Here is a 12,356-nt window from a genome sequence, read left to right on the forward strand (position 1 = left end):
ACCGAATAGGTGTGAACTGGTAGGAACCCACCTCTGGTCTCAGGGAAGTCCTGCCTTAGTACTTGGGTCATCACAGGTACCCCTGACATGAGTCCCATGCCACTCTCACCATGACTATGCCCACCATGACCACACCCACCCACCATCCAGCCATGCCAATCTGGCCACGCCCACACCAATCCTCCAAGGTCAAACACAACCCTGATACGGCCCTCTATAAAATTGAGTTTGACACCCCTGCTGTAAGAAAATGGGGGAAATTCTACCATTTAGTCATTCTGATCTTATGCCAAGGTCAGCTTCCAGATTAAGAAGCTTCATGCAGATGTTTAAGTCAATAAGTAGATGGGAAAGACTGGCTATAGGGAGGAAACCTGCCATCAGTGGCCCTACATGATGAAACTTTTCTGAATCTTTTGAAGTATTGCTTCTTTTCTCCAGATGTTCATGGAGTTTCAGGACAAGATGCAACTACTTGCTTTAGTTTTATCTCTCCTTAAATGTTGACTTAAATGATGGGGCCAAAAACTAGACTTTATTTGCATTTGACTAAACACCACTGAATATTTTTTTTAAAAAAAAACACCTTTCTTCTGGTATCTGAATACGTATTTTCTCTTTCTCATATATTTTACAAGAAATACACTTACCAGATCATAATCCTGAATAATAGTGAAGGTAACACACTGAACTTTGAGATGAAAAAAGATAAGAGAGCCATAGCCATGTGCATAATTGTCCCGATCATATTGTGGTCCATGATTGCCAATTAAGGAAACTTTCCTGCTGCCTAAAATCAAAGGGTGAGATAATCTTAATAAACAATACCATTAAATTATATGTGGCCTCATAATGTTAATAGGACTGATTAATTAATGACTGGGGTAAATAACAGATTTCCTGTTAATGATGGCAGGAAGGCCATAATTTGGATTGCTTCACGGTTAATTATGGAAACTCATGAAAGGTTAGCTGGAAATCATGATGGTGATATGCTATCTTCAAGTCAGAAGCAATATGTCCCTTGATGCTGATTGCACAGGAGCAGGAGTAGAAGAATTCAGTTGATTATGGGTTGAGAGAAGAAACAGTGATTTAAGAGAAAAAAATCCTGATTATAAACTCTTGCTTACTTGGTTACTGGGAACATAATGCTAGACTAGATACATAGCTTTGGGTTTGAACTACTAAACTCCCTTTGAGTAACAGAAATTGCTTCTTTGCAAAGAGACAAATAACCTGTGGAATTTGCAACCACAAAACATACAACTTGGGTAGCTTTAGAAAAAAAAATCAAATATAGTTATGGGAAATACCCTGTTTCCCCGAAAATAAGACCTCCCTGGATAATAAGCCCAATCAGGCTTTTGAGCACATCTGCTGAAATAAGCCTTCCCCCCCAAAATAAGCCCTCCCTGAAAATATTGCAACACAGCAGCAACCATGAGGTGACCTCGCTCACCGCTTCCTGCACCTCAAAAAGAATAAGACCTCCCCCAAAATAAGGCCGAGTACTTATTTCAGGGGTCAAAAGAAAATAAGACCCTGTCTTGTTTTCAGAGAAACATTGTTAGGAATATAATCTAACGGTTGGGTTGGCAATATATAAATCATGTAACAATGCTATACCTGTTTCTTTAAATCATACTGTAAAATGTGATTGGTTGCTGTTTTCCTCAATCGGCCATAAGAGGGAGCCAGAACGATTGTTGGTTCTCTGTTCGTTAGATGCTGGGCTGATCTGATCTGAGTGGTTCGGAAGCTGGCTGTTAGAAAGTGCCGTGAGCTATTGTAAGTTTTGCAACTGCTAGCAAACTTTGAGTACCGAACTGATTATATGAGACTGGATTATGTTATTTGGATTATTCCTTAACTGAAAGACATTGATAACTGACTGTCTTATCCGTGTATGACTTGGACTGTTTGATGGACTCTGATACCTCTATTTCCATGAAAGTAAAAGCCTATTTAAACCGCAGTGTCTCTATATGCTGGTTTGTGTGTTCTCCAACAACACTCTCACAACGCTTCTCTGAATGCACTCGCTCTCCCAATGGGGAGCTTACCTAACAAACATGGTAGGACTGTTAAAAACATCTCTGACAACAGAACTAATGGCTTATTTAAAATCCTAGGGACACTGTGCCTTCTAATAAAGGCTTCTAGAAACAAGCTGCATATCTGGTTGGTTTGAAACAGAATGTTGAATTAGATAGGCCTTCGGACAGATTCCATACAGTTCTTCTTATGCTCTTATGACCAGAAGGTACATCATCTTCAAGTTACTTGAACAGAAATTAATTACATATTATGTTAATTTTGAGAATATCAAAAGGAGGAAAGCAATAATATTCTCAAGTGATGCCCATGGCCACTGGGGTAGCTTCATCTCCCTCCCTCCCTCCCTCCCTCCCTCCCTCTCTCTCTCTCTCTCTCTCTCTCTCCCTCTCTCTCCCTCTCTCTCCCTCTCTCCCTCTCCCTTCCACTCCCTCTCTCTCCATGCATATGTGAGCATGTGTGTGTTCTATATAGTTGGAAAATGATAGATTAAGGGGTGGGATTGAAAAATGTTAGCAACCGGTTCTCTGCCTGGTTGCTGGGTGGGCGAGGCCAGGATGGGCATGGCCTACTTGGCTTCCTGCACCATAGTGGGGAGGGGTGTTTCCACCCTCCTCAGGCTCTGGAGGCTTTCCTCGAGCCTCCAAGAGGGTGAAAACGGCCTCCCCCGGCCTCCGGAGGCTGGAAATTGGCTCGTTTCCACACTTCTGGAAGGCCCCTTTTTTGCCCTTTCAGAGCCTCTGCACAGGCCCTTACCTGGTATGATGAACGGGCCACATGGAGACTCTGGGGAGGGGAGGGATGGGGTGGGTGGGGCCAGCCAGTCCTTGCAACTACTGGTTCAGCGAACTAGATGTAAAATTAACATTTGGTTCACCCAAACTGGTGTGAACCGGCTGAATCCCACCCCTGGATAGATTCTCTGTTTTCTTAACATTAGTAATAAAATTATCTTGTTTAACTCTGTTGTCCCACACATGTATAATTTAATATAATGATAGTAAACATTTACTTAAATAGTTTAAGCAACTTTAAGTTATGTAACTATTGTAATAAAAGCTGATTAGATAGCAATCATCCAGATGTTGATATGGAAATAAGACCTATCCTACATAGTGGGAATTCCTGCTGAATAAATATGGATTGTATTATACAGTTGGAACAAGTATCTGTGTGTGCGTGAAAAACTAGATGACCTCATGTGTCTATAACTAGGCAGGCCAGGCTGAGTTTGCTCAGCAGTCACAACAGGAAAATTGTGAGCAAAACAGGATTTGCAGCACTTTTTAAATGATGGAATCTAAGTTACTTCTATAAAGGAGAATATTTGTATTTCAGGGTTGACACGAGGAGTCCTTGGTGCTCTCTGAGCTTGGCGGTTTTCTTGTCGATGTTTCATTACCCAAAGTGTTAGCCAGGACTATCAGTGATAATGTTACTAGCTTGGGTAATAAAACGTCTGCAAGAAAACAACCAAGCTCAGAGAGCACCGAGTCCTCCTTACTTCTGTTTCAATACTGCCCAGGGTTTTGAAAGGTTAACATTCTATATCTTAATACTTGCTATTAAGGAAGGAATTTCAGCTGGCGTAGATTGCACGAGCACCCAGATTATTACAGAAGTTTATCCAGAAAAGGCATTTTTTTTAGCACTATCTCATTTTTTAAGTAGAGAGGGAAATTAGGCACTCTACATAAGTTGGAACCATGAACAAGAGAGAAAAAAAAAAGAATATTGAACACTGTATCTAAATCTGTGGCAGTTATGAATTTGCTGGTCCATGGAGGAAGCCGACATATATGAGTCAAAAGATTCACGTACCGCACTATAGTGTGGTATAGTATAACCCAGACCATCATCTAGCAATAGCAATAGTATTTAGACTTGTCTACCATTTTTACAGTGCTTTTACAGCCCTCTCTAAGCGGTTTACAGAGCCCCCAACAATCTGGGTCCTCATTTTACCCACCTTGGAAGGATGGAAGGCTGAGTCAACCTTAAGTCTGCTTAGATTTGATCAGCCAAATTTGTGGCAGCCTGCATTCTAACTACTGCGCCATCGCGGCTCTAAAGTTGGATGAGCAGGTGGAGTCAAAGAGAACCCACCATCTTGAGGTGTTGTAATGTTGTTTACAAATTATCCAACCTCCCCATCCCCCCGCTTTCCCCTCCAATCTGATACAAAGCAAATATTGACAGAAAGAAAAATCTAAGATATAATCAAATTCTAAAAGAGAGAACTCACTAACATTCAATTAAACTACAACCTTTGTGGAGGGGGGGGGGAGAACTATTTTTAATAATTTTATATCTCTCCGAACCTGTGATTGGTAGCAAAGCTCTTTAACAGAAGAAGACCACAATAGTGCAATCCCGAAGTGGGTTCCTACTGGTTCAGACTGGTTCGGCCGAACTGCTACTGGTCTGCAGGCCTGGGTCGCCGGAACTGGCAGTGACCCAGGTCTGCCACGCCTACGAACCGGTTCTCCGGATGGCATGGCATGGGTTTTATTTTCATTTTTTAATGCTCAGCGCATGCACAGACCTATTTATGGGCAACTGTGCATGAGCACAGGGTCTGGCATGCACGTGTATGATGCAAGAGCTTGCGCACAAAATTGCGTGCACACCAAACTGACAGTAATGCTGGCAGCAACTCACCCATGGTGCAATCAAACATACAAATAGACACAGGGATATTTTTCTCTCTCTACAAGGCATGTCTTCTTCTGGCGCAATCCCTTTGAAGGTGCCCTCATTTTCAGAGGGATGTTCTAATATAAGAAAATATTTGTAGCTCAGGGGTGGAACTGCGAGGCCCTTGATGCTCTCTGAGCTTGGTTGTTTTCTTGCAACTGTTTCATTACCCAACTGGGCAACATCATCACTGCCAGGACAATGTTAGCACTGATGATGTTACCTTGTTGGGTAATGAAATTCCTGCAAGAAAGAAAGAAAGAAAAAAACAAGCTCAGGCAAGCACCAAGGACCCCACAGAGGGATGTTTCTTCAAAAATGCAGGACTTTAACAGGATAAAATGGAACCCTTTCCAAAACAAACTGGTGGCCAGCTGAGCATACCACTAGCTTTCATCTCTGTCAAAACACAGCCTCTATTTTCTTCTCTGGTGAGAATTTATGAATATATTTCAGGGACAATGACTCTGTCCCTGACAATGAGCATAGCAGTTCCAGGAACTGAGCTTCAGAATCATACTGTGATTTCCCCGAAAATAAGACAGTGTCTTATTTTATTTTGAACCCCGAAATAAGCACTAGGCCTTATTTTCAGGGAGATCTTATTATTTTTGAGGTGCAGGAGCGTGGTCACCTCATGGCTGCTGCTGTGTTGTTGCAATATTTTCATAGAGGGCTTATTTTAGGGGGAGGGCTTATTTTAGCACATGCGCTCAAAAACCTGATTGGACTTATTATTTGGGGAGGTCTTGTTTTCGGGAAAACTGGGTAGTACAGGAGCAAAGTAACTGTTAATATGGATACAGCTTGCAGATAGACTCCATCGATAGCTGAAATTCCAAGCATTGTGCTTTAAAGTGGTTATCTGGAGTATATCATACTTAAAGAGTAAAAGGATCTCCTTAGTAATCCTCAATGCTATATTCTTGGCATTCATTTCACCCCTGGATCCTCCGAACCAGTAGTAAAAAAAACGCTTTAAAAAGTTTTTTTTAAAGTTCCGATGATCAGCTGTGTGGCAATCAGCTATACCACTTGATCGTTGGAACATTAAAAAAAACTTTTTAAAGCATTTTTTTACTACTGGTTCTCCCAAATCATAGTTAAAAATATGCTTTAAAAAGTCGGTAGGTCCAAAAGATTTGGGTAAGAAATGTAAAATTTACACAAGCGCAAAATCTGAGAGAAAACGTTTATAAGATGTTTTATAGATGGCATTTAGATCCTAAAAACCTGGTCTCTGTGTATCCGAATTTACAACCTAAATGCTGGAGATGTGATTGTGCTGATGCTACTTACTTTCATATATGGTGGACTTGTAAAAAGGTTAAAGCATTTTGGATAAAAATATGGTGGATTATGCAAAATGTTCTTTAAAAAAGGATAAAGTTTACCCCTCAGTTATTTTTGTTAGGTGTAATTACTGATTGAACAGTTATAGAGACTAACTTGATTTTGCATTTAATAACTGCAGCAAGACTGTTGGTGGTGCAATACTGGAAGAAGGAAGATTTGCCTACTATTCAAGAATGGACATTAAAAGTAACAAACTTAGCAGAGATGGCTAAAATATCAGCATATCTCAAGGACCATTCCAATGAGAGATATAAATTGGAGTGGGGAAGATGGATTGACTATACTCAAAATAAATATGGGACTAAGAAATTCCAGATAGCTTATGACTGAGGCAACAAGGAATGACATAATCTGTTTAGAGTTACCGAGGAAAGAGGAGTTAAAGCTCAAATGATAGAGGATATTAATTTTTTACTTTTAAGTTTACTTTAGATTATTTTTGTTAAAGATTTATACCCTGTATTGGTTCTGGGAAGTTGGGGGAGGGAAGGTTGGGAGGGGTGGGGTTTGGGTGGGGAGGGGAGGGGGAGGGAAGTAAACATTTGTAAAAGTTTTTTTAAAAAAAAATTCAATAAAAAAAAAGTCGGTAGGTTCTGTGCATGCGCGGAGGTGGCGTGCATACTCCACATTGCTACCGAACCGGTAGCAAAGGTAAGTGGATTTTACCCCTGCCCTGATCCTCTGAAATGCAACTTTTTAAAATTGAGATTACTGCTCTTGGGTCTGCTGACAAATTTAAAGAAATTATGAACTTGGCATTGACAATTGTTGATCTAAACTTTTGGAAGGTGTTACCAGATCTTAAGTGGAGACTAAAAGAGGCAATAATATTCAGCCACACAATTTTGGACAACTCCCAGGAAAATGTAAAATACTTTCATTGCATCACTATGTGCCGATGTTGTAACCCAACCTGCTTGGAGAAAGCTTTTCGGAAACAATTATTTATTTCATAATTGCCTATGATATAACATGCTTTGAAGGTTATGGTCCTGTAATTGCTTTCCTGGGAATAAGCCTGTTTGAACATCACAGGACACGCTTATTAGGAGAATTTATAAGACTGTACCATATAGATCCATGACCTTTCTCTTTTTAAGGAAAAATAAGTTTTATTTTTGAAGAGGTCATATTCTTTAAATTTTACCAGTCATTAGCGAAACCTTTACATCCACTGATAACAGTATTTAAGCTGTACCCATTTGGTCCTTGGGACAGGATCCAGATACCATAGACCTGTGATGGCGAACCAATGGTACACGTGGCACAGCTGGCATGCAGAGCCATATTTGGTGGCACACCAGCTGTCAGCTCTGGCCCGCATGCATGCATTGGCCAGCTGTTTTTCATCCTCCCCAGGCTTCAGGAAAGCCTCCAGAGGTTGGGGAGGGCAAAAAATTACCTCAATGGCTATCCAGAAGATGGCCCACTGAGACCATTTTTCACCCTCCCCAGCCTCTGGAGGATTTCCTGAAGCCTGGGAGGGCAAAAACGGCCTGCCCCGGCCCCGCAGAGGCCTTCCAGAAGCCGGAAATGGATCACTTCCAAACTTCCGATTGGCCTGTTGGGGCTGTTTTTCACCCTCCCCAGACTCTGGAGGCTTTCCTGCGGCCTGGGGAGAGCAAAAAATACCCCCAGTGGCCAACTGGAAGCTCGGAAATGATCCATTTCCAGATTCCGGAGGGCCTCTGGGGAAGGCTGTTTTTGCCCTCCCCAGGCTTCAGGAAAGCCTCTGGAGCCTGGAGAGGGCTTGTATGCGCATGCGCAGGGGGGTGGGGAGATTGAGTGGGCATGTGCGTGCACACAACAGCGCACCTCCGCACAATTTTGGCACACCGTAAGAAAAAGTTTCCCCATCACTGCCATAGACCAAATTAGATACTGCCTTCCAAATTTGCATGCCCTCTAAAATTGGATGTGGAAAGTCAGTACGGATTGTCCTCGACTTATAACCATTCATTTAGTGACCATTTGAAGTTGCAATGGCCCTGAAAAAAGTGTCTTATGACCATTTTTTACACTTATGACTGTTGCAGCATCCCCATGGTCACATGATCAAAATTCAGACATTTAGCAACTGGCATGTATTTTTGATGTTTGCAGGGTCTTGGGGTCACTGATCCTCTTTTGAGATCATCTGACAAACAGAGTCAATGGGGAAGCCAGATTCACTTAACAACCACGTTACTAACTTAATAACTGAAGCAATTCCCTTAACAACTGTGGAAAGAAAGGTCGTAACAATGGGCAAAACTCAATTAACAACTGTCTTGTTTAGCAGTGGAAATTTTGGGCTCAATTGTGGTTATAAGCGGAAGATGACCTGTAGCTCTCTGTGCCTTATCTTGGTGGAAACATCAGCTCTATGCTTCCTTCTCTTGGGTTCACTGCTAGAGTTGGAAGAAGAAAAAAGGAAGTTCAGACACTATGGAGCAGATTGGAGAAAGCTTTGGATCCAAATATTTCCAAGATCTCCACCTTAACCCCTGCCCACCCCCCAAGCTAGGGAGATAGTAGACCATAGATTAGTTTCTAAAATTTTCATTGTGCCATTTGTAGCAGGAAGGATTAAAACATGTAAACGGGGAGGGAAAGATGCAAATTTAATCTTCCTAATTTTAAGTGTTTTGCATTACTTTTTTTTAACTTTTTATTATTCTTTAAACCACTGGATACAACAGTGAGATGGGTGGCGTACAAATTTAATAAATAAAATAAATTTCCCTCCACCCTAGCTTCCATGAGACAAGTGCGCTCATAAACTAATTGAAAAATTTTCAAAGTCTTACCTGAGAAGGGAAATATCATCAGGACTCTGCTCTTGCTTTTTATTTCTCCTGCAAGTGTTGATATCTGCATTTTGAAGCAGGGTTGAGGTGTTTTTAAAAACCCAGTTGGGATGTGCGGAGGCGTAAAGGTAACTAATTCTTCCTCCCACTCCTACAAGTCTTTGGAAACTGAAGTGTTCTGGAGCCTGCTCGGCCTCATATTCCTGTGTCTTCCACCAAAAGATAAAAGATTCATTGATGTAATCATCAGGGCCAAACAGTATTGCATCCTTCGATCCATTCCTTGTCTGGGCATCCTCCAAGGCTAAATCAAATAAGCATCATGTTTCATTTCACTGAACGCCTCCCATGTTTTGAAAGTACATGGGCCTTCAATAGATTGAGTGTCAATCTTCTGCTACCTCAAAATGAAGACAATCAAAAGAAAGATCTAAGGATACAGCAATGAGAAAAAAATCTCCACCCTAAATGTAGATAGTAGTAATTTATTTGAAGAGCACCAACCCAACCAGTTAACTGGAATGTCTTCAGAGATAGTAATATTCTGATTAGAGGTTAGTATGAGATGAGCCACTGAAGAGGCAGATCAACTGATTAGAGTTATGATGTCAAGTCTGCCATGAAATGAAACCTTATGCGGTCTGATGCTAGTAAGGGTATGCAAATGAAAGCTGGGCTTTGAAGAAATAGGATAGAGTGCTGATTCTTTTTAACTTTGTTGGCGACGACTCCTGAGAATACCATGGACAGGCAAGAAAGCAAACAAATGGATCACTGAACAAATCAACTCAGTGTTCTCATTCCACATAGTTGTTACTTTTAAAGCCCTACATGGTATCGGACCTGGGTACTTGAAAGACTGCCTCCTGCCAATTACCTCCCAAAGACCTATTAGATCCCACAGACTAGGCCTCCTCCGAATTCCATCTGCCGGCCAATGTTGACTGGCAACTCCCCAGGGGAGGGCCTTCTCTGTGGCCGCTCCGGCCCTCTGGAACGATCTCCCTGTTGAGATCCAGACCCTTACCACCCTTCTGGCTTTCCGCAAAGCAACTAAGACCTGGCTGTTCCGGCAGGCCTGGGGCTGTTGAATTTTTCAGCCCCATCCGAGGTTATGACTGTTGCTTTTTTTAAAATTGTTTGTCTTTTTATTTTTTATTTTGTATCCCCTTCCCCTTCTGATTGTTAGCCGCCCTGAGTCTCCCGGGAATAGGGCAACATACAAATTAAATAAATCTAATCTAATCCACACACAAATGACCAGGTTCATCCTATTTTGGGCACATTTTATGAAAACCTTACTCTCTACCAAAGTTCTGACATTGGGAAAAGTGAAAGAACAGAGAAGAGGACAATCAATAACCAGGTGGATGGGCCATGTTACAATGGTGAAAGATGCACTATTGGAAGATCTGAAATATTCGGTTGGAGAGAAAATCTCTCGATGTGCGTCAGGCACAGGGAGCACAGGGACTCCATGACCAGGTCAAAGTAGCTGTTTATTGTTATTCTCCTACTTATAAGAATCTCACCAGACTAACTTGGGCTGACATGATAGCAGTGCTCCAATATTTGAGGGGCTTCCACAAAGAAGAGGGAGGGTTTCAACCTATTTTCCAAAGCACCAGAGTGCTGGACAAGAAACAATGGATGGAAACTAATCAAGGAGAGAAGCAACCTGGAATTAAGGAGAAACTTCCTAACAGTGAGGACAATTAACCAGTGGAACAGCTTGCCTTCAGAAGTTATAGGGGCTTCATCACTGGAGGTTTTTAAGAAGAGACTGGACAATCACTTGTCTGAAATGGTATAGGCCCGTGATGGCGAACCTATGGCATGCGTGCCACAGGTGGCACATGGAGCCCTATCTAATGGCATGCAAGGCTTTGCCCTATGTCAGCTCCAGTGTGCATGTGTGCTCTGGCCAGCTGATTTTCCGCCTTCTGGAGGGTGAGGGAGGCTGTTTTTGCCCTCCCCAGACTTCAGAAAAGCCTCCAGAGTCTGTGGATGGTGAAAAACAGGCCCTTCTGAATGGAAAACCTCCTGAAAACAGCCCGGTTTTTGCCTCCAGAGGCTCTGGAGGCTTCAGTGAGGCCTGGGCACACGGCGGGGGGTTGTGCATGCATGCGTGGGGAGGAGGGCATTGCATTATGAGTGTGGGTGTCCTTTTGGGAACCGAGCAGAAAAATGTTCGCCATCACTGGTAGAGGCCCTAGGGTCTCCTTTTTGAGCAGGGGGTTGGACTAGAAGACCTCCTAGGTCCCTTCCAAGTCTGTTATTCTGTTAACCGCCTTCTCTTGGATACAGACAGATAAAGGCTTCAGTAGTCTAGCTAGCTATTTCCTCTCACACAACAACTCTAAACTAGCCTCCCTTTTTACTTTCCCTTCTACTCCACTCTAGATTCCATCACAATGTGGATGCTAATGACTTGGCAGGACATAATCAATCCCTCTAGCAAGAGGATCTGGGGGGAAATTGTAAGAATCTACTGGCTGAGAATTCTGAAGGTTGTTGTCCTGTAAGGCATACAATATTTCTTCAGACTTCACCATTTACATTTCTTTCTCCTTGCTTTGGGATACGGTGAATCACCTTCCCAACATTTGCTTTTATCTGCAACCCAATAAGTTGGAACGTTATCCCTGAAACTTGTAGCACAATAATTTTTTTTTCAGGTGGCACAAGATACATAAGTGAGAGAGACGTAAGATGCTTCCATAGATTTATTTTTTTTAAATTATGCTTATCCTGGAATTCAGATCGTAGTTTGGATTCGAGTCAGATGCACATTTGACAAACATTCCCACACTTTTATCTCACCTAATCTGTGGTAATTTACAGGGTAGGATCTATGAGTAATATGAAGTATTGCAGTATGAGATAGCTGATTTCTTAGATCAAAGATGTGTCAATTGGCAGAAACCTGTCTGGTTTTCGATCTACAATAGAATGGCACAATTCTCCTTCAGTTTCTTTTTTTCTGGAAAAGAAAAGAGCAGAAAAATAAGGAAAGGAGAATGGAATTCATTCAAAGTTTACTAACTGCCTACATTCCCAATATGGTGACATTTTGTATAATTTCTATCCAATTTACCTAAGAATTAATAACAGTCCCTTCTGCGCATGTGCAGTCCTCAAGCATTACGTCAGGGTGGGTGGGCGGAGCCTCCCACAGCCACCGCTACCGGGTTCAGAGAGAACCGCTGAATACCACCTCTGGTGTGGATGCAAAATAAATAAAGTCTCCCAGGGAAAAATCTGGCAAAATTCTCTCTCAGCATGGCTTGTTCATCTCTCTGACTTTCTTGCTTCTTGAAAAAAGCATCTTTGGGACATCCATGACCAGGATGACTGAGAATCTCCATAGACTCTCCAACTCCATCTCCATGGGAAAGAAGGCATGCGTTTGCTCTCCTGCCTAAAAAAACCCTCAACTATATCTGCTGGAAAGGC

At 42.1% G+C, this 12,356-nt stretch overlaps 1 protein-coding gene across 1 annotated transcript in view; it reads right to left on the reverse strand.

The window, feature by feature from the left end:
• Positions 1-760, reverse strand: part of LOC148047926 (monoacylglycerol lipase ABHD6-like) — a 12,558-nt gene extending 11,798 nt beyond the window's left edge. The window contains exon 1 of the mRNA XM_087707804.1: positions 651-760. Within this exon, the coding sequence (XP_087563930.1) occupies positions 651-760 (110 nt within the window). The remainder of the gene's footprint in view (positions 1-650) is intronic.
• Between the last annotated feature and the right edge of the window lie 11,596 nt (positions 761-12,356).

The sequence above is a fragment of the Thamnophis sirtalis genome, unplaced genomic scaffold (assembly GCF_051295495.1).
Source record: "Thamnophis sirtalis isolate CommonGarterSnake01/CBP01778 unplaced genomic scaffold, rThaSir2_p1.2 scaffold_3, whole genome shotgun sequence".
Classification (NCBI taxonomy): domain Eukaryota; kingdom Metazoa; phylum Chordata; class Lepidosauria; order Squamata; family Natricidae; genus Thamnophis; species Thamnophis sirtalis.